Source organism: Capra hircus, chromosome 24 (assembly GCF_001704415.2).
Source record: "Capra hircus breed San Clemente chromosome 24, ASM170441v1, whole genome shotgun sequence".
NCBI classification, from domain to species: Eukaryota; Metazoa; Chordata; class Mammalia; order Artiodactyla; family Bovidae; genus Capra; species Capra hircus.
The window spans coordinates 30,889,122-30,912,125 of record NC_030831.1 but is presented as its reverse complement, the minus strand read 5'-3'; the positions used below and the strand labels follow the sequence as shown (position 1 = coordinate 30,912,125).

General features: G+C 38.3%; 1 protein-coding gene across 1 annotated transcript in view; it reads left to right on the top strand.

Moving 5' to 3' along the window:
• Nucleotides 1-23,004, top strand: part of TAF4B (TATA-box binding protein associated factor 4b) — a 102,837-nt gene that overhangs the window by 17,612 nt on the left and 62,221 nt on the right. Inside the window, exons 3-9 of the mRNA XM_013974329.2 lie at nucleotides 1,803-1,910; nucleotides 8,167-8,328; nucleotides 8,431-8,553; nucleotides 10,467-10,556; nucleotides 13,033-13,674; nucleotides 20,235-20,370; nucleotides 20,886-20,988. Of these exons, the coding sequence (XP_013829783.2) occupies nucleotides 1,803-1,910; nucleotides 8,167-8,328; nucleotides 8,431-8,553; nucleotides 10,467-10,556; nucleotides 13,033-13,674; nucleotides 20,235-20,370; nucleotides 20,886-20,988 (1,364 nt within the window). The remainder of the gene's footprint in view (nucleotides 1-1,802; nucleotides 1,911-8,166; nucleotides 8,329-8,430; nucleotides 8,554-10,466; nucleotides 10,557-13,032; nucleotides 13,675-20,234; nucleotides 20,371-20,885; nucleotides 20,989-23,004) is intronic.

The window sequence follows — 23,004 nt, the reverse complement described above, 5'->3', positions numbered from 1 at the left end:
GGGGGCCGTGTGCCGGTCTGCAGCCAGCTAGCTCTGCTCAGTCCTTTGTTCTGTGAGCGGGCCTGGCATTGTTAGGTTAGGGCTTTTCGAAGGATAGCTATCCCACAGTCTGGTTTGCTATCTCGTTAGTTCCCTCAGATTGCCCTCTGGCCGTTTGGACCCTTTCCTTACTCTAAGCAATGCAGCCTGCGCCTCCCTGCCCAGCCCCCGCTTGCTAGTGGCAGATGCAGGCGTCTGCGCTGCTTCTCCATTGGGGGTTGCCTTAGGCACGTAATCTGTGGGTTTTAATTATTTATTTATTTTTCCTCCCGGTTATGTTGCCCTCTGAGGTTCCAAGGCTCGCCACAGATTCGCCAATGAGAGTGTTTCCTGGTGTTCGGAAACTTCTCTCTTTTTTAAGACTCCCTTCCTGGGATGGGTCTCCGTCCCTCCCTCATTTGTCTCTCTTTTTATCTTTTATATTTTTTTCCTTACCTCCTTTCGAAGACAATGGGCTGCCTTTCTGGGTGCCTGATGTCCTCTGCCGACATTCAGAAGTTGTTTTGTGCAATTCACTCAGCGTTCAAATGTTCTTTCGATGAATTTGTGGGGGAGAAAGTGGTCTCCCCATCCTATTCCTCCGCCATCTTAGGACTGCCCCCTAACTTGGCATTGTTAAAAGGTGATTTATTTTACATACACGATTATCTTTCTAGGTATCTAAAGCTTATCCTGTGTGTGTCAGAGTTAATAAAAAAATTTTTATGGGCATCTTTCTTTGGTTAAACAGAAAATACGGAATGTAGTATAGTAATTTCTTCATGAATCAGGCTCATCCTGATAAAAAGGTTCATTGTAGTCTGTGGTAATATCACCTCTGCCAGTCTGTCCCAACCCGCTGTGTTCTGTGCTCCCCTAATTTGATTCTAGGTGCTCAACCAGTCATTTTCTCTATTTCTGTATTAGTGACAGCTACTCCTTCCTTTTCTTGGTTGCTATGGGTTGAGAAGATAGGTTAGCAGACTTTTGTTTATAATCACATATTAAATAAGAACCTAAAGGGGAGGGGCATGGATAGTGGTAGAAGACTTAAGAGATACAAACTACCATGTATAAAGTAAGTAAGCTACATGGATATATTGTACAACACAGGGAATATAGACAATATTTAAAAATAGTTATTAATGGAATTTAACATTTAAAAGTTGGGAGTCAATATATTGTAAGCCTAAGACTTACATTATTGTATTGAGGTACAATATTGTATCTCAACTATACTTCAATAAAAAAGGAATGATAATTATGTGATACGATGTAGATGTTAGTGAATGTTACAGAATCATTGCATTATATAAAGTCCCTTTCATGTTAGGGAATCATATAGCATTATATAAATGTATCAAATCAACATATCACACACTTTAAACTTATGCAATGTTATATTTCTATTATATCACAATTAAAAAATTTTAATTAGCAATATTTTTTTTAAAGACTGAAAGGATATCAGCAATGGAAATGACAGAAAAAAAGAATCTATGTTTTCTGTGAGAATCAGAGTGAAATTCAAGATTTTAATGCTGAAATACTGTGATATTTAGGAATCTTAAGTCAACTCTTTACCTGCTGTGCCATCAGGAAGCCCTAGTAACAGTTTACTAGTTAGGTTAATAGTAGAAAATATGCATAAAATTCATAAGGTTATATAGCAAGTTATAACAAAGAAGTTTGTTGTGGTAAAGTGTTTGGATGTTTGCTATAATACTGATTGATTTTAAATTACTAATATTGATAACTCTCTATCATCTCCCCCTTCCCCCAAGAATTCTAGTTCACAGTTAATCAAGAAAGTGGCAGTGGCACCTGTTAAACAATTGGCACAAGGAGGAACTTCTGTGGTAACCTCTGTTCCAAAGCCTTCCCCAGTGCAAGTAAGTTGTGACTTGTGGTCATGTGAACCCTGGTTATATGCTCATATTTTGTTATTATTTATTGTTAGCTATTTCCTAAAGAGAACAATCCACTGATACATGAGGACACTTACCAAATGGGGAACTGTTGAAAGTATGGGAAACACAAGATGAACATGGTATATATTTTTGGAATATCATGTTTATTTGAATGTATTAAATTAATACAAGATGTGTCTAATGTTTATGTGTCCCAGGGTCTATAAACAGGTGCTGGGACAGAATTCTGGTATCTGGGATGTTTATAAAGGATTGATAGCTGTGGAAGGGAAGGAGAATAGGAGTTTGAACTAAATGCAGGCCCAATAATGCCTTGGCCACCCTGATGGGGAACTCTGGAGCAAGTGTGGCCTGTCAAGAGTTGTCTCACTGAGTGCCACCTTGGTTGGGTGAACCACAGTTCCCCCTCTGTGGTCAGTCACTGGATGTGGACTCTCCAGGGAGAGTTGTGTTCATGGCAAGGTAATGCTCTGTAGCTGAGACAGATTCTGAAGGAACTGACAACTGTCATCTCTCTAAATAGCATCCCCAACAGCTAGGATAACACACATCTTTCTTTGTGATGGTATATCGCAGTCTCCTCCTTGAAGCACTGGGACCTATGTCCTCATACATGTTGGAAACCAACTCTCCTTGGATTCTAATAGGTTTCTTCCTTGGGGAAGCAGAGAAGAGGAAGTTAGTAGGGTGGACTAAAGTCCCCACTGCTGCAGCTGACATCATCATTTCCCTCCACCATCCATTCTGGATTCCTCCCACTCTTAACTACCAATTCTGTTGGGTCTTAACTGGTAGTGTGATCAGACTTTTATCCCTGAGGGATCTGAGGTCCAAACTGCAGTCTTTTTTATTTTTTTTAATAAGTTTGTTTATTTCTTTATGGTTGTGCTGGGTCTTCATTGCTGTGCGTGGGCTCTTCTCTAGTTGCCGTGCACAGACAGGCTTCTCATTGTGGGGGCCTTTCTTGCTGTGGAGCACAGCCTCTAGGGTGTGTAGGCTTCAATAATCGTGGCACGTGGGCTCAGTAGGTGGGATCCCTGGGCTCTAGAGCACAAGCTCAGTAGTTGTGGTGCACGGGCTTAGTTGTTCCACAGCATGTGGGATCTTCCTGGATCAGGAATCAAACCCGTGTCTCCTGCATTGGCAGGTGGATTCTTTACCACTGAGCCACCAGGGAAACCCCACCACAGCCTTTTTAGGCAAGAGTTGTGGCACTTGTCCATTTATCGCCGTAACTGGACAAGGAAATAACCAAGAGCCAGGAAGTGAATCACCTGGATCACTGCATAAACTCCTTGACCTTCACTGTATAAAAGGAACCACCCTATTCCAGATGTCAGGTCTGTTACCCCCGTCATGGTAACGATTCTTCTCTTTCCTGCTGGTTGGTAGATAATGCGACCTTGAAGTCCCATGAGGCAGCCGTAGTGTCTGCTTCCTAGGGACTCCTGTTGCATTCTTTGGTGGAAGCGTGCACACTGTGGGCAGGAATGGAAAGCACAGAGACCCCCAGTGGGTTTGGGGAGTAATAGTAAGTAGATCCAGTCATCCTTCTACTCTTTGATTTTTTGGTTTTTCATGTTTTTGTCCATATAAAATTTTTTTATTCAGTGAGTACACCTAAGTCTTAGAAGATGGAGGATGGAATTCTGTCTTCATAGAGTATTATCTTTGAGTTCGCATTTCACCTGGTTTCTGCAGGCTTTTCTAAACTAAGCAGGCAGCTTCTGGATCCCGCCAGATATGACACAATCAGTGGATCCCATGGTCATGGGACCACTGTTGTCCTTCCTTTGCTGTATAGAAGGTACATATTCCTGGAACATGTTATGTGAAATCCCATGCTGTAGATCAAACATGGTGTTTAAGGTTTCAAAATTGTTTAACCATATTAGTTCCTCTAACAGAGATGATGAGCAGTGAATCTGATTTTAAACATAGTTTTTCTTTTACCCAATAATGGCTACCATTTATTGAGCACTTAATATGTTGACCACTGTAAGTGTTCTACATCCTTCTCACTTCATTTCGTCCTGTGACGACTCTATGAGGAAGTATCATCTCCATTTTATGTGTGTGAAAATAGGTTTAGAGAAGTTAGGAAATTTGCATGATTTCTGCTAATATGTAGCAGAGGGCCATTTGAGTCAAGGTCTCTGTCTGACTCTGGAAACTGTTCTTTATTACTTCTGTGCTGATTGTCCCAAACTACTAGGTTCCCCCCAAACTTAGGTTATTTATTCTAAGGAGATCATTGGGCCAAAGAGCATGAATTTAGGCCTATTGATGTCTGCTCTGTATTATAAGAAGTAATTATGTTTCTTAAAAGGGGATTTTGTTTTGATGATCAGTCAGATGTGGACACCAAATACCACCACAGGGAGGTATATGAAAGTGAAAGAGATTTACTATACTGACAGGTCTTAGAAGAGGGGACATGGCATGCCATGCAGGGGGGTGTGTGGGAGGAGGCCTGGGGCAGGCTAGACCAAACAGGTGGTATCCTGAGAGAGAATGAGGACTTGGGGGGCAAGTGGCTTTGTTAAGAGTTCCTATGGATTGAATTTCACTGGTGTGTTTGAATGGCACTAGGTCACAGTCAGGAGGGCAGAAAGAGAGTTTGTAGGAGGAACCAGCCTTATCACACTGGGTCACCTGGTCACCTGGGTGAGGTGTTCACAGCCTGTTTGTGGGACGTTGAGACATCAGGAAAATATGAAATTGAAGAATTTATAAGATTATTCTATGAAAGATTTTCTCTTCTGCAGTACTTGAGTATATCATTTCTTTTATCTTTTTAAAAAATATTCATCTATTTATTTTGGACATGCTGGGTATGTCTTCGTTGCTGCGTGGGCTCTTCTCTAGCTGTGGCAAGCAGGGGCTACTCTTCATTGCGGTGTGCAGGCTTCTCTTGTTGCAGAGCACCGGCCCTAGGAGCACAGGCTTTAGCAGTTTTGGCACATGGGCTCAGCAGTTGTGGCATGTAGCCTTAGTTGCTCTACAGCAGGTGGATTCTTCCTGGACTAGGAGTCAAACCTGTGTCCCTTGCATTAGCAGGTGGATTCTTATCCACTGAGCCACCAGGGAAATCCTATCAGTTTTTTAAATTGTATCTATTTCTTAAAGATTTAGTACATGTAGTTGTTCCAAAATGATATATATATGTGTCGTTTCACTCTTTTCTATCATTGCTCTTTCCATGTAGTGTGTGCATAACTTTTCTTAATTTAGACTGATGCATATTTTAAGCTGGGTCACTCCTTAGTGGTAGGCTAAAGCAGTAGAAATATCAGTGAATTAGTGAATAATATCTGTGTCCACTTTGAGAAGTCAGTCAGTTCAGTCATTCAGTCGTGTCCGACTCTTTGCGACCCCATGAACCACAGCATGCCAGGCCTCCCTGTCCATCACCAACTCCGAGAGTTTACCCAAACTCATGTCCATTGAGTCGGTGATGCCATCCAGCCATCTCATCCACTGTTGTCCTCTTCTCCTCCTGCCCTCAATCTTTCCCAGCATCAGGGTCTTTTCAAATGAGTCAGCTCTTCGCATTAGGTGGCCAAAGTATTGGAGTTTCAGCTTCAACATCAGTCCTTCCAGTGAACACCCAGGACTGATCTCCTTTAGGATGGACTGGTTGGATCTCCTTGCAATCCAAGGGACTCTCAAGAGTCTTCTCCAACACCATAATTCAAAAGCATCAATTCTTCGACACTCAGCTTTCTTTATAGTCCAACTCTCACATCCATACATGACTACTGGAAAAACCATAGCCTTGACTAGACGGACCTTTGTTGACAAAATAATGTCTCTGCTTTTTAATATGCTGTGTAGGTTGGTCATAACTTTCTTTCCAAGGATTAAGCGTTTTTTAATTTCATGGCTGCAATCACCATCTGCAGTGATTTTGGAGCCCCAAAAAATAGTCAGCCACTGTTTCCCATTTCCCCATCAATTTGCCATGAAGTGATGAGACCGGATGCCATGTTGTTAGTTTTCTGAATGTTGAGCTTTAAGCCAACTTTTTCACTCTCCTCTTTCACTTTCATCAAGAGGCTTTTTAGTTCCTCTTCACTTTCTGCCATAAGGGTGGTGTCATCTGCATATCTGAGGTGATTGATATTTCTCCCAGCAATCTTGATTCCAGCTTGTGCTTCTTCCCACCTAGCGATTCTCATAATGTACTCTGCATATAAGTAAATAAGCAGGGTGACAATATAGCCTTGACATACTCCTTTCCCAATTTGGAACCAGTCTGTTGTTCCATGTCCAGTTCTAACTGTTGCTTCCTGACCTGCATACAGGTTTCTCAAGAGGCAGGTCAGGTGGTCTGATATTCCCATCTCTTTCAGAATTTCCCACAGTTTATTATGATCCCAGTTTTTGGCATTTTTTTAGAAATGAGGGTCTAGAACCCGGATGACTCTCTGTAGTCTGTTAAATGTGCATACAATTCATTTCACTGACTATGTATAACTGATTTTTCACAATTTGTTTTACATATACCCAAGCTTTTTTCTCTCCTGTCTCCTAGACATGCCTATCAGTGCCAGTGTGGTCTTGAAAAGCATGGCAATAGCATAGCCTGGTCTGCTGCTGCTGCTGCTAAGTCACTTCAGTCGTGTCCGACTCTGTGCGACACCATAGATGGCAGCCCACCAGGCTCCCCCATCCCTGGGATTCTCCAGGCAAGAACACTGCAGTGGGTTGCCGTTTCTTTCTCCAGTGCGTGAAAGTGAAAAGTAAAAGTGAAGTGGCCCAGTCATGTCCGACTCTTAGCGACCCCATGGACTGGAGCCTACCAGGCTCCTCCGTCCATGGGATTTTCCAGGCAAGAGTACTGGAGTGGGTTGCCATTGCCTTCTCCCGCCTGGTCTAGCATATGCAAAGTTAATGATTAACACAGTTCATCCATTAGAGCAGTGTGATTACACATAGCGTAAGACTGGGATCGTGTAACTCCATGCCTCTTAAGAGGTGCAAGTATCAGGTGAGGTACAGGTAGTAGCTATATTAGAAAGAGTTACAAAGGACAGATTTTGTGCTGGAGACAGGATAAAATATTGACAAGGAAAGTAGAAATGCTATAAATGCTTCTACTCACAAAAAATAGGACTCTTCCTGAGATTTTCCTTATTTTGCTTCATAAGGAAAAGGGACAGTAGTACCCTGACGAACTTCTCTCATCAGTCCTAAAGCTGAAGTTCAGCATCACTTTCTTAAATATAGTAGTACAGAGAATTAATGGCAGAGTACAAAACATTCACTGAAGAAGGAGTATGTATTTACTGTCTGTAAACCTAAAAAAGTTTATTAGAAAATCTCCAGGATTCAGAGGAAACTGCATAGTACTTTATCTCAATATGGTTGTCTCAAATATTTATTATCCAATTTGTGATTTCTTGTATTTAACTTTTTATCCTGCAGGTGGTGCTGTAATCACTCCTCTTCATTTAATAGAGGCTAGAAGAAACAACTGAGATTCTTTTCCATGTGAAAATAACACAATCACATAATATTTGTTATTACAAATTTCAAAAATATTACTTCTCTATTAAGTCTGCATAAAAATGGCTCATCTGAATATAAGATGATCAGTAGATCTCATAGCTTTGTACTTACTAAAAAGCAGAATATTGCAGAATAGGAAATTCTGTATTTTCATATAAAAACTTACTATTTCCGATCATTTTTGGAGACATATTAATATGTTTAAGGACTGTGCGCTTGGCACTGTTTTTTAAAAACAATCCCAAGATAGTAGGTACTGTTGCTATCCTTGTTTTCTTACAGACAGGAATCAAGAAGGTTAGCAAGATTAAGTAACTTACCTGAAGTGGATGCTTGGGTGTCAATGAAAAATAGGTAGTTAATGAAACCCAGAAATGAAACCTAAAAATAGGTGAGAATGAAACCCAGAGGTACTAGAGTCCAGATCTGGTAAATGATTTTACACTGCCTTAGACTGCTGCTGCTAAGTCACTTCAGTCATGTCCGACTCTGTGCGACCCCATAGACGGCAGCCCACCAGGCTCCTCCGTCCCTGGAATTCTCCAGGCAAGAACACTGGAGTGGGTTGCCATTTCCTTCTCCATGCCTTAGACTAGCAAGGCAGTCAAGTGGATGCATCTGTAGTCTTAAGTGTGAAATGAGGCACCCACGTGATACATAGCATAGTAACGCGTATCTCAGTGTCTGCTGCTTTTAATTTCAGTCTGTGGCTGTGCCAACCAACGTGGTCACAGTTACTCCTGTAAAGCCTGTGAATACTGTAACAACCCTGAAGCCTTCAAGTGTGGGAACAGCATCTGCCCCTTCAAATGAGCTCAATCTCAAAACAGAGAACTCGGCCTCTGCTCAGGCTAACCTTTCTCCGGTAAGCTCTCACTTGCACCTTAGGTAAATCAAGCGCTCTACACGTTTTCTTGAATCCTGTTTTCTAGCCAACATTTGTGAGTGTTTATATTTCTGTATTTAGACGATGCTAGAAAATGTGAAGAAATGTAAGAACTTCCTCGCAATGTTAATAAAACTAGCGTGTAGTGGATCCCAGTCCCCGGAGATGGGGCAGAATGTGAAGAAGTTGGTAGAGCAACTTTTGGTAAGTTCGAACTATAAAAGCTCTGTAAGAATCCATACAACTGGTTTTAAGGGGGGAATAAATATATATTTTTAAATGAAGTTTGTCTTAAATAGATTTTTGGATAAACTTTACGTTTGCTTCTTGAAAGCTCTGTAATGATACAGACCTTGGAGTCGTAACCCTTGTCTATCCGGTCATTGCCCTGTATCGATGGGGGTTGGTTTCAGGAGCCACTGTAGATACCAAAATCCCCGGATGCTCAAGTCCCATAGTTGACCCTCCCCGTCTGTGGGCTCCGCATCTGCGGATTCTACCAGTCACGGGTTGTAAATCTTGTAGTATCCCATCCTTAACTGGTTGAATCTGGATGCGATTCTGCGCACACAGAACGCGGGGATCCAGAGGGCAGAGTGTGTATTACTTTTTGTTTGCTAGTCTTGCTTCTCTTAGCCTAAAGACAGCTTTGGAGAGAAGGTTGAGTCTTTTGTTTTTTGGTCAGATAAACTTATTTGGGGAATATTTGGCCTTATGGAAAGAGGTGGTTGAGAAAGTACTTTGAGAGCTTTTCTCCAGATCATTATAGGTATTCTTTATAGTCCACTGGTTTATCTTGTACCTTGAATGGATTTTTCACCCATGTATGATTTTTGTAACAGCTCACATTTGGTCTTCTGGAAAATAACTGGTTCAGTGGGTTGAATAGATCTTCCAAATGTTGACAGATCTGTTTTCTGAAGTATCAAAAAATCATACTTATAATCTAACAATCACATCAGAAAATTTTTTCAGTACAGAGAAGCTATCAAACTCAGGATTATGGTTACACATTTTCCAAAATTTTAATTTTGGCTTGAGAGCTCTGATTTTTATCATTAGCAGCAAAAACTGACAGTTGTTTTCCTTACAGTGACAGGTTTGGTTCATTTGCTTTTTTTTTTTTTCCTTTTGAGAGAATGTCTCTCAAAATACCCCAGTGTGAATAACCACAGCTGGTTTGATATCCTTTCCAGTAAACCAAAAGAAAAAAAACCAACAAAACACAGCTAATTCAGCTAGTAGCTCATTGGAAAAGTGCTTTTCCTTGAGTATCTTACTTTGGCCTGCTCTGTGTGTGGTTCCCAGTAGGTTACACACAGTATTTTTAAAAGACAGTTACTAAAGTGTTGAGATTTGGTAAAATTAAATATTACTGTTTGGTCAAAGACATTTCTGAGTGGAACTGGTTCTGTTTTTTGTTTTTTTCCTATACTTGCTTTGCAATGTAGAATATGACAGCTGTTTAAAACTGCCAGCAGTTTTATTCAGTGTTGCTTTTGTACCATTGGTGCAAATCTCAGCACAGTGAAAAAGGCCCAAAAATGATTAGTTATTAATGTGAGAATAATTTAGACCTCATAGACCCCTGCAATGTTTAAAGTCCAAAGTGGCATGGAAGGGTCCCTAAGCCCTTTGAAACAACAGCATGTATATTATTGGCCTTGTAATAGCATTTTAAAAACACAGTCTAGTCACAGTTAAAGTAACTTAAAAATTGGAAAGGCAAAACAAAACAAAATCCCAAACCCCCACACCAGGTAACTTTTCAGTTTTCTGCCCTAAGTAATGTAGGACTCCTGTGTTTTTACTTCTTAGTTTGTTCTTAACAGACTGTGGTCTTAATATTGTAACCTTGCCATTTAGCCAGCTCTCATCTCACTTTCACTTTGCTTACTGAGATCTTAAAAAATAATAATAATTGCTTCATTGTATTCTGTATTAAAAAAGCATCTGTTTTTTCACTTTGTAGGGGACATAAAAAAAACCCAGCTGTATTTAATGATAGACTTTGACTTTATCACTGTTGGAAGCTTGCTATATCTCCAGTTATGAATTACACACTTTTCCTCTTGTAAAATATTTGTAAACCTAAAAGTGTTTTTTCTATTCTTCAGGATGCAAAAATTGAAGCAGAAGAGTTTACTAGACAATTGTATGTTGAACTCAAGTCTTCACCTCAGCCTCACCTAGTTCCTTTCCTTAAGGTAAAGTTATATGTTACTTTGAAGAAATTGTTTGGATTGGATTACTTAAAAGTAATTTAAAATCTGAATATTTCAATATGACAGCAACTTAATATGAAGATAGTAACAGTAGGAGAAACCTCTTAGGGCTGTTGCGATCTGTAAAGCACATTTATAATCCATATTCTTTGGATTGGAACATGCTGAGAAAACAAAAGTAACATCTTCATCAATATAACTTAATGATTATATTATTTAGTGCTTGTATCCTGAAAGATTCTTAACTTAAAAAAAGTAGGGTCTCTTCCTTGTCCTATTGTTTCTTAGTGTCAGAAATAGTCAACCTCGTGGTGCCAAATTTAGTGGGAAAACTGTTATATTTTGGGTTAGGGAAAGCTATTATCTTTAAAAATTAATTTATAATGTTAGACATTCTCTTCTCTAAGATTTATTGAATTAAATAGATTTTGATGGAGAACAATATCTTTGATAACAAGAGCTTTGTTTGGCAGACTGAAAAATTGTGTTCCTTTTGTATATTTAGTAGCTGGAAAAGAGTTGGCTTGAAAGTTATACATTTATTAAAGACCTGGGATTATAGTAAACCAAGAGTCCTCCCATACATTTTGAAATAACAGAATGAAGAGTTGCCTTTAGAAAAATTTGGCATGTTTGTCTAGGGGAGAGGAGTGAGACTTCGTGGAGATGAAAGAAGAGTGGGAAAGGGGTTGGGGCACCAGGCCTTCCGAAGGCTATTAAGATAGTGGAAATTGTCACCAGGAGGCTGACCATGTTAATTAGGAGGGTGCCAGATATCTGATCTGAACTGAAAGTGTTTTAGCCAGGGCAGTCTTGGTCTGGGAAGGGAAGATTAAAGAGTCAGCACAGTGCTGAACATCAGATAACATTTCCAGGTGGCCCTCATGATTGAGAAGCTGGCAGCAGTTCTTCCTTAGGTGCTTTCAGTGCAAAAGGTCTGTGGCTCTAGGTGCTCTGTGTGACACTGACAACTCTGTGTAATATGAATCTATGTTTCATACTCATTGGAGACACTGTAGGGAAGAAGGGGTGGGGGGGCAAGTAAGTACCTACTATGTGTCTGTACTTTGCTAGCTACTTCTGTTTTTTTTTTAATTTGAATTGTTTGGATTTAATTTTCCATTTTGGAGGTGAGAAAATTTTTCAGGTTAACTTTTGATTAAACACACAGGCCTAGAATTTAGCCTGACTCTATGGCCAATGAAACACTACCTTGAAGTTATCAAATATTACCATTAAGTATGTGCACTTTGCATAGTTTTCTAAGGACTGTAACAAAGCCTTTTTTTTTTTTTGTATCCTTCAGCACTCTGGCGGTTGGATGGTGCACTGGGATGAGGGATTTGGCATTTAAGCTTAACTCTGGCCAGATAATCAAGAGATAATTTAGCATACATACTGTAATTATTTAACATACATATTTTTATTGCTATCTCTTTAAGTCATATTACTTTCACATGTCTTTCCAATTGTGTTTTTCCCAGGTCTCCTCCATCTTTGATTTCTTACTTAAATTTAACTAATCACATCGCTTCATATGTTCATGTATTTTCAAAGCAGCTTATTTCCTACCATTTTTGAAGTTTGGGAAAATAACGTTGAGAGACTTTCTTTCCTTTGATACTATTTATAGATATATAATTGAAAATCTTCAGTTTAAAATTTTTTCAATCTTTTTAAATAAAAAAAGTAAAAGAAGTAACTAAAAGGAAAAGAAGGGAAGAGGAGCCATAGTTCTCATTTGCTTCTTAAGTAAATGTGGTCTGGCTGAATTTAAGTACCAAATCATGGAAATCTTCGAAAACAACTCAAGAATTCACCAAAAGATAGTCTACTCGCCTTCTCCTTTCTTTTTTTCTAACTTAAAAACAAAAGCAAATAAAAATCCCAGGGATGAAAAGGGAGAACCTTCTACTTTTTAGTTTAAGCTGTTCTTATTTTTTTAAGCAAGATACAAAGAGACCCCAACTTTAAGTCCAGTCAGAAAATACTCTAGCTCAATTAAGAAAACTGACCTTGTTTCTGTTTTATTTTCATGTAAAGACTGTTTCTTTTCAAAGTTTGAAAGTTATTTAACAAACAATTTTTTTTAAGATGCTGTCCTGTAAACAAACTTGTAGATACTGAAGTTATGGGTGATCTATTAATGGGGTTTAGATAAATACAAATAAGTAGAATAAAGTATTTTATTTTACCATACTAATATTTGATACCAAATTGATAACTACGGTCTATAAGCTTAATACTGAGACATAATACTTTTTGAAAAATGCGGCACTTTGGAGCTTTATTTATATCCTGGATATTGACAGAAGGTAAATGATTGACAACAGATTTCCTCAGCTGAAACATTATACTTTTTATGTTGTCGAGATATGACACACAAAGTAGTTCTATTTTACTAGAGCTCGCTTACTCAGTTATCAGTGTTGTTGTTTTTTTCCTTTCCTGTTTCTAGAAAAGTGTGATTGCCTTACGACAACTGATGCCCAACGCCCAGAGCTTTATTCAGCAGTGCGTTCAGCAGACTTCTAGCGAGGTGGTCACTACTACCTGTACCACAACATCAACGCCTTCTCCCGTGGTAACAACAGCAGCTTCCTCCATCCAGGCTGAGAAGCCTGTTGGTGGTGGTTCGGAAGCAGCGGTGCCTGGAGTTGTGTCCGTACAAACTCTGAAACCACTTGCTGGTCCAGGGGGAGCAAAAACTGGAGTCGTGACTCTTCACTCTGTGGGTCCGGCTGCTGTGCCTGGAGGGACAACAGCTGGAGCTGTCGTGCTGCAGACTCCAAAACCTCTGGTGACATCTCTGCAGAACACGGTGACAGCCCTGCAGAACACGGTGACAGCAGTCTCTCTGCAGCCTGAAAAGCCGGTTGTCTCCGGGACAGCAGTGACGCTGGCGCTCCCCTCGGTACCTTTTGGAAAAACCTCAGCAGCAGCTGTTTGCATTCCATCCGTGAAACCCATTCTTACTTCCGCTGGGACCACGTCCGACAAGCCGGCCCTTGGCCCTCCACTCCAAATCAAACTCGCGCAGCCAGGCCCCGTGCTTACACAGCCAGCCGGTATCCCACAGGCAGTTAAAGTCAAACAACTAGTGAGTAACTTTTCATTTCTTCCTCAGTTTCTTTAGAAAAAGTCCAACATTCAGAATACTGGCAAGACTAGTAAAATCAACCCCTGTGTACCCTTGACCATGGCTGATCAGTTGGTAACGGAACACATTGGCTTTGTCTCTTTCCCCTTTATTTACAGGTGCAAACACACACATAATTTTTTACCTGAACCATTTAAGAGTTGTTTGCAGAAATTGTGACTTTGCACCATTAAATACCATGTACCTCTTACGGAAAAAGGTTTCTTTTTCTTTGCATTAACTACAACGTACTATCACGCATGGGAAGTTAATACAGGCACAATATTTCCTTTGTTGTCCTAATAAGTTCCTTTATAGCTAGTTTGCTTCCTGATGTCGTTTCTAGTAAAAAATTGCTTATTACCCTTATTTGTCTTTTTTTTTTCAGACTCCCTTAATCTAGAACAGTTCTCAGCCTTTTGTGGTTGTTCATTGTGTTGTAATAATTTTAAGTGCTTGGGGCTACTTGTTTTTCAAAATATCCTTTTGTGTTATCATTTCCTCAAGATTAGATTCAGATTAAATATTTTTGGTAGGCTTGTTACTAATACATAGGTGATGTTATGATAACATTTCTTTTAAAAATTGCTAAGGAGAGAAGGTGACAATGAAGGGAGGAGATGAGTAAGCAGTGGTGTTTTCTCCTGAACTCTGTAAGTTGGGAAGGTCTTGGGTAAAAGAACTGGGGTGAAATCTGCACGTGTTTAGATAAACCTTACTCAAGACAAGTTTTATCAGAAGACTGAAAGTACTGTTAAGCTGTGGGAGACAGTACATGGTGAATTAATTGAAAATTCATGTTTTTTAAATAAAGTTCTCACATACCTAGTCCTATAACAGAACTAACTGTTCTTTTTTGATTTTTGGTGATTGCACTTGTTCTTTATAAACCTCCATGTTAACAGCTATGTTTTGAGTCTCTTTGTTTTAGTGTTTTCTGCTTTTTTGGAGTAGTAAAATCTAAGTAAACTTCGCAGCCTTGTTTATGTGATCAGAACAGAACATTAGTATCTGTGGGTGATGGTCTTTGAGGCAGAGGGCAAACCTTGGGTGTAGAATGAAGGTGTAGAATGAAAGAGGAAAGATCAATTTGGACAGTAGTCAGACTCTTTTTTTTTTTTTATCCCTTCCTACTCTGGCTCTGATTTTCAAGTGGAAAAATGTACCTGCCTCATTAGGTTTCTCTTGGGTGTCTGAATTTAATCTAAGAGATAAAAGCTTCTTCAGAAGCAGTGATTCTTAAACCTCTGTCTGAACAGCCAGGTTTGGGAGATGCTGGAACCGTAAATGCCCCAGTGGAAGGTTGCTTTTGGTAACACTGGAGAGAATGGAGACCCTAAATGTCCCAGTGGAAGGTCACTTTTGGTAACACTGGAGAGAATGGGGATCCTCTCTATGTGTCATAGCTGATTCTTGAATCAGTGCTCATCTTTATTGAAAATCTCTAGCATATTCACCCCTGAGTGAAATAACACTTCATGGCTACATAGAGTTTTAAAAATATATCTTGTATGTAGTATGGATTTTGAAATAATTTTGATGAAGGTAAGACAGGGAGAAAACTAAGAATCCCAGAATTTTAAGGAACAATCTACTGGAACTCAACAAGCAGTAAATCTCAAAGTAGAATCCATTGTCTTTCCCATTAGATTATGGTGCTCATGGCAAGAACTTCTAGGTTTCCAGAATGTCTTGAAACAGAAAACTGTCAGGTAATAATATCTTGTGGCCTGCAGGGTGACTCAGTGGGAAAGAATCCACCTGCTATGCTGGAGGCACAGGTTCGATCCCCGAGTCAGGAAGATCTCCTCCTGGAGAAGGAAATGATAGCTCACTCCAGTATTTTTGCCTGGGAAATCCCATGGACAGAGGAGCCTGGCAGGCTGCAGTCCATGGGGTCACAAAAAGTTGGACATGACTTAGCAACTAAGGAACAATAATATCTTGACAGCATTTACACTTTATAAGCTTGACTTGTTATACACTAGAAACTATTTCAATCAAGAAAAATGTAACAGAATCCATTGGCAAATTTTAGGGATTTTTAAACTTCTACTTTCATTCTTAAAAGAATGGGAATGATTTAGTTGTCTTATGAATTCTGCTTTCTTGTTTGGCCTTTGTTTCCATTTTAGTCAACAGATTTAATGTCAGTATTCCTATCTTCCTGTTTAAAACAGCAAAAACCAGAGCAGCTAGACTCTGAAGATGCATTGTAACCTGTTTTACAGCAGATTTTTACCTGGGGCACAAAACAGCGTAAGCTGTTCTATATGGTAATGCCACAGAGAGGACTGAACTTGAATGCTCTTTCTAATCAACTAATTTAGAAAATTAGTATTACTTAGGTTTGAAATAGTATTACTCAGGTAGTTTAAGAATATCATCAGTGAATTCATTACAAACCGTAGTCCAGTTTAATCCTAGATTGAAGCGAGGAGGAAAACACTCAGGGAGCTAGAAACAAGATGGTAATAATGCGGCTTATAAGAAACATGGTGAATATTTAAAGTGTGAGAGTGCCACGCTGGATCAAATCTGTGGTCCATAGAACTCAGGATGCAGCCTCCAGTGATGGTCTGAACAATGCAAATGTGACTGTGTTGTTCAGTGTCAGGTGTAAACGTTTGTGTGGTTTATTTCCTTTAATAATCATGAATTTAAAAATTCCCATTAGTACTTTATCCTTTTCTAGCTTGTACAGATTTTTCTGAAGAATTCTATAGGTTTTCTTCCTTCTTAATAAGATGTTTTAAATGTCACACTTTTAAGTTACAAGAAGCTTCTTAACCTACCATTGCAGGGTTTAGTTTTATCATAGATATTTCCCTTATTTCAGATGTTATTTCCCCAGGTGACTGCATTACTTGCATTTCTTTCTTACAGAATTGTAGACATTTGATAAACAAGTGGCCAAGTACATTCAACAAATCATTGTCCAACTACTATTGTTTTGTGGATATAAGAGAAAAACAACTAATTAGTACATTATTAATGTGGTAATTTTCAGTTTTATTATACTGAAGTGAAACTGATCTCCTAAAATAAATGAACCCAGAATATTAGGAAAGATGTGTTGTTGTTGAATAGTATTTTTGTCTCATAGCTAACTGATTATTTTGAAGGAGAACCATAATGTATAGGGAACAAAACAAGGATTATTGTTTTATTGAATCAGGTGGTTCACTCTCAGTTTCTTATTGGCCTGACCTAGATCTAGGCTTGAGTGATCAGTTTGTGGGGTTTTTTTCCTCCCCTTTTTTTGCATGCTGTTAAAAGAGTGAGAGGAGAGGTAGAATTCAGTTGTTGATTGTAATCCCACTAAGATAGGACTAGTGAAAGTTTGGGTGAAGAGACTGAGTCCAAGTAAGGCTTACTGCCTTTTATTTGCCATATATAATTAGAAATTGCATAGAAAAATCTTCATGGGCTATAATTAAGTCAGAGTTTACATAACAATAGTCTTAACATAGGTTGATTAATGCCAGCTCATTTAAATTTACTTGAAGAATATATATTTTTTTAGGTTTTATTTTGATATGGGGGCATCAGAATTCACGGAAAATAAATTATTGAAACTATATTTACAGTGTATATGTTGTCTTATTCAAGAAAATGTTTTATTATGAAAATTTCCAAACATAGCAAAGTTGAAGTTTATGGTGAACACTATATACCAACCACCTAGATTCTACTGTTTACAGTTGCTCTACTTGATTTATCCATTCATCAATTATCTTAACTTTTAATACATTTCAAAGCCTTCTTCCTAAAATATTTTATTATTAATGTGCATATCATTAACTGCCAATCAATATTTCTTTACTCTTTTCTTATTTTTAGCTGAAAGGTATATACTATGACATGCACAAATTTAAATCTATCGTTGGATAAATTCTGACAATGCTTAAAAGAAAGTGAAAGTGTTACTTTAGTGGCTTAGTTCATGTCCGACTCTTTGAGAGTCCATGGCCCCTCTGTCCATGGAATTCTCCAGACAAGAATACTGGGGTGGGTTGCCATTCCCTTCTCCAGGGGATCTTCCTGACCCAGGGATCATACCCAGGTCTCCCACATTGCGGGCAGATTCTTTACCGTCAGAGCCACAAGGGAAGCCCCTTGACGATGCTTACCTCTGTAACTCAAATCTGCTTTTCAAGATATAGAGTGTTACCATCACCTTGAAGTTTCCTTCTCTTCCTTCCCAGTCAGTCTCTACCTGCCTACCTCCAGAACCACTGACTCTTCTAATAATAGCTCTTTGTTTTGCTTGCCAAGTAGGAGCAGATCTATCATCCTTGGACCAATTTCCATCTCTGTTAATAGCAGTCTCTGTTATATGCCTCATATTAGAGTCTAAAACTGTACTTTCTTTGAAAGAATACTGCTGAATTGTTTTATATTTTCTCACTCATGGTATTTTATTTTGTTCAGCAAGTGTGCAGGAATATGCTGCACATATGCTCCCAGGTGTTACAGTCATTAGGACAAGGAATGATGGGGATCCAGGATTGTTAAATCAGTTGGCGCATTTGCGTCCTGCCATGTACATGAACTTGCACTGGATTGAGCCTAGATTGGGCCATGCACAGCCCTGGTCTTGGAGTCCATGTGAAGGCTCACCTCCCCACTTATTCTATGCCAGGGTCACATGCTGATGCTGGGTTCCTTTGGCCTTCCTACCCCATGCCTCCTGACTGGTCCCCTAGAGGCCTGGAGCCTCCATTCACCTTAGGGGCCAGCCTCTATGTTGTAATTATCATTTTATATATATATATATATATATAGAGAGAGAGAGAGAGAGAAAGTATCAAAAGTGGTTTGAAGACTAACTCAAATTTCTAATAACGTTTTATTACTACCTTTCTCTGTCTGCAATGCAGGAGACTCGGGTTTGATCCCTGGGTTGGGAAGATTCCCTGGAGAAGGAAATGGCAGCCCACTCCAGTATTCTTGCCTGAAAAATCCCGTGGACAGCAGAGCCTGGTAGGCTACTGTCCATGGGGTTGCAAAGAGTCAGACACAACTGTGCGACTTCACTTCACTTTCATAATCAAAATATGAAAAGAATACCAAATAAAAGATAGCAGGGAAGAAAATAAACAATAGGGAGATAAGTCAGAGTTGTTAGGAGTATTTGTTTTGAGTTTTTATCTGAATGCGTAAGTGGGACTCTGAATGTATATTACTTTGTAGAATTTAAATCTGATTCCTAGAACTTGAGGATAGAGAAGTATGATCTCAACTGAAATACATCTTTGTTTTCAAGGGTTCTTTCTCTGTTTCAAGAGTCAGTTCTCATAGAATCATGGCAATTGAATTATTCCAACTTGTATTTCTCCTCTAGGGGCCTTAGTTCCTATATGATTATTTACTGGGACATTTTGGATTTCTTGTAAGTTTTGTTTAGTAATATGCACTAGATTTAATTTTATTTGTAAAAGAATATAGAATAAATTATGGGCTTCTCTGGTGACTCAGACAGTAAGGAATCCGCCTTCTATACAGGAGACCTGGGTTCAGTCCCCAGGTTGGGAAGATCCCCTGGAGGAGGGCGTGGCAACCCACTCCAGTATTCTTGCCTGGAGAGTCCCCACAGACAGAAGAGCCTGGTGGGCTGCAGTCCAGGGATTGCACAAGAGTTGGACACAACTGAGCAATTAAATTAAGCCCAGCATAGAGAATAAATTAAATACCTCCAGAATTGTTATGATACTAGATGACTTATATTAGCCATATATGAGTTTGAGGACTTAAAAATAGTTCACTATCAAAGCTGGCTCGAATACATAGTGACTGTTTTTTTTCTTTGAAGTGAAAGAATGAAACTCTCTTATTGTGTTTTTTTCTTCTTTGTAGCTAAAAGTAAGGCTCTGCTATTACTTTAGTTTCTCTCCTTCTATCCCCAACCCTCACCCTGTGGGTTTCTTGAACTGTTATCTTGGAGAATACTTTTAGCATTGCTGTCTTTCAGATACTTTTAAAAAACAACTGATTGAAAGTCATTATCTTTTAGAGGTATATTTTTAAATATTTATGGATTAAAAGATATACCTGAGATTTGCTTTAAAATAATTGAGAGTGGGGAGAAGTGGGTAGGGATAGAGATGAAATAAAATTGGTCAAGAATTAATCATTGCTGAAGCTATAATAATGGTAATAACGGTATAGGTGTTTTCTTTTTTGTTGTTGTTGTTCCCTCTGCTTTTGTATTTGAAATTTTCCATGGTAAGTTAAAAGCATGAAAATAAGATCTATTTGGAGATTTAAATTGATCTGTATATAAGTTTGAATTCCACTCTGAAAATTACAGTGTGAGATCATCGTGGTTTTCACTTTTGAGCTAAATAAATTTACCACATACAAATTTAAACTTTAAGTAGGCTTTCTTGTGATGCTAAGGTAAAGGTATGTATGGTTAAGTGAGGACAATCGTTCGTTCTCTTGTTACAGTTGAAAGCTTGTTCTTTTCTAAAGCAGGTCTAGTTGAAGGACTATATTAATAGTTCTCATTGTTTCAGGTAGTCCAGCAGCCTTCAGGAGGCCTTGCAAAACAAGTGACCACCCTTACCCATTCCCCAGCATTGACCATCCAGAAACCTGGACAGAAGAAGGTGACAGTGAGCACTACTATACCTACCAGTCAGTTTTCTCAAGGTAGATAATAACTAATCTCTGCCTCGTCGTGTTGGGTTTGGAACATGATGGGTTTCTGTACTTTTTTTTTTTTTTCACCATTATATTCAGAGAAGAGAGATTTCTTTTAAGTTGAGACCTATGAGAGAAGACTGAAAAATAGCTTTAATATATTCTTTGTGAGTCTTTATTTATAAGAGTCTTTAAAATCTACCAATACAAAAGATATAGTATTAACATGTTTCTTTTCTTCATAGTAACACCTTTTCTTCATAGTATTTTTGTAATGCTGGTAATTCTCTAGACAATTTGGGGAACATACAAAAAAGAAATGGAGAGGTCTTGATTTTGTGATTTCTTTTGCAGGGAATAAATTTAATTGTAATGTTTGAATTTAAATACAGTTCTAGAAAGCTTTGAAATTTTCTTTGATTATTCTGTATGCATTGAAAATAGCTATTGTCCTGAATTTTTTCCTAGTGTGGTGTGATTGCTTTTTTTCATTTTACTTTTTCTTTCTTCTTTTGTTTTTATAGCTTCCATTCTAAAGCAAATTACCCTTCCAGGAAATAAAATTCTGTCACTTCAGTCATCTGTTCAGAAAAACAAAATAAAAGAGAATGGAACAATATCCTTCAGGTAAAGAAATTAAATGATCAAAATTTTGTCTGATTTAAGAAATTAATATTCTTTTTAAAAACATAAAAGATGACAAAATAATACTTATATAAAATAAATTTAATGATGCCTTTTGAAAAAGCTAACTTATTGAATATAATTTATAAGTAGTAAAGTGCACAGATCTTAAGTGTAGGGCTCAATGAATTTTGACAAACGTATACCTGTGTAATGTTAATTCAGACCAAGATGCTAAACATATCCATCATCTTTATGCTCCTTTCACATCAGTTACTTCCAACCCTTGCCTCTGGCAGCCACTATTCTTATGTCCATCACTGTAGATCATTTTTGTCCATTCTTGAACTTTACATAAATGGAAAATTACATTATCTACTCTTTTGCATTTGATTTTTTTCACTCAACATGTGTTTGATATTCATCTACATCATTTTGATTATTACAAGATTGCTCTTTTGTTCTAGTCAGCAGTACTTATTATCTGAATGTAAATTTGGTTGTTTGTTTTCCTGTTGATGGACATTGAGTTGTTCCCAGTTTTTAAATGATTCTATAAAGTTGCTGTAAATATTTCCATACGAATTTCTCTGTAGTTAACATCTAAGAGTAGTATTGTGGGGTCACTAGCTTTACTGTTTAAGAAACTATCAAACTGTTTATCAGAGGGACTGTACCATTTTTCATTTCCACCAGCAATGAGAATTCCACTCCAATTTTAGTACTTGTTATATTGCCAATTCTTTTGACTTTTACCATTCTAAGTATACAGTGGTTATTGTCACTGTCATTTTAATTTATATTTTCCTAAAGACTTAAGATGTTGAACATCTGTTCTCGTGCTTATTTGCTATCCTTAACACTACCTTCTTTGGTGAAGTGATCTTTTGCCCATTTTTCTTTGGAGTTGTTTGTTTTTCTGTGATTGTGTTTTTAGAGTTCTTTATATATACTCAAGATCGAAGTCATTCTCTTACCAGTGTCTTTCACAAAGCAAAAGTTTTTAATTTTCCTGAAGCCCAGTTCATTAATTTTTTCTCTTGCAGATTATGCTTCTCATGTTTTATATAAGAAATGCTTGTATAACCACAGGTTATAGAAATTTTCTCCTGTTCTTTGTTTTAGAAGTTTTACAGTTTTATGTTTGTCCTTCTTGGATCGATACTTTTAAAATTCACCAGTTGCTTACTTAAAAATCTGTGTGTGGATATTCTGTTTTCTTCCTTATATGCTCCCATTTTTAGTTGCATTATTTGTCACAGTATGTAAGTATTTGTACATTAATCCCCCCTCCTTATCCCCACCAATACTTTAGTTGTAGTTCTACTTTTATATTAAAATGCTCACCTTCGGTCTGTTCTCTGGAGTTTTCTCAGTCATCTCTTGTTTGGATGAAATTAATTGAATGTGGTCCATGCTTTGATCGACCAGGACACCTCTTTAGTATTTTTTGACTTGGGTTGTACTTAGTCTTCCTGCCAGTGGTATATTTCATCCTTTATTCTGCCACTAGTTCTCTGGTCTCTCTCCTGCAATTTTTATTCAGTCTGATTTTGTCCAAAACCTTTTGAGATAGGGTGAGTGAGTTGAGGAATCAGTTGCCACTGGACAAGAAGGTGTGCACTGGAAATTGTTGTTTTGCCTTTTCATTTATTCTTGTTTTGAAGTTTGGATATTCTTTGTCTTCAGGTTGTGCTGAGGCTGTAGTGTTTGTTGTTCTGTATTGCTTGGGGGAAGTAAATGCTGGAAGATGGTGACCTAGGCAGTCATCATTGTCTTCTAATGCAGTGAGTTTTGACAAAAGACTAAATTCATGTACCAAGTACCTCAGTCAAGATACATAGAATATTTTCAACACCCTGAAAGTCTCCTTTGTGATACTTCCCAGCCAGTCCCCTCATTATACTTTAGGCAACCACTGAGTGGCTTCTTTTTGTTGTTGATTTTTCTTTCCTAGGGTTTTAAATAAGTAGAACTGTATAATTTGTATTCTTCGCTTGGTTTCCTTTGCTTCACATA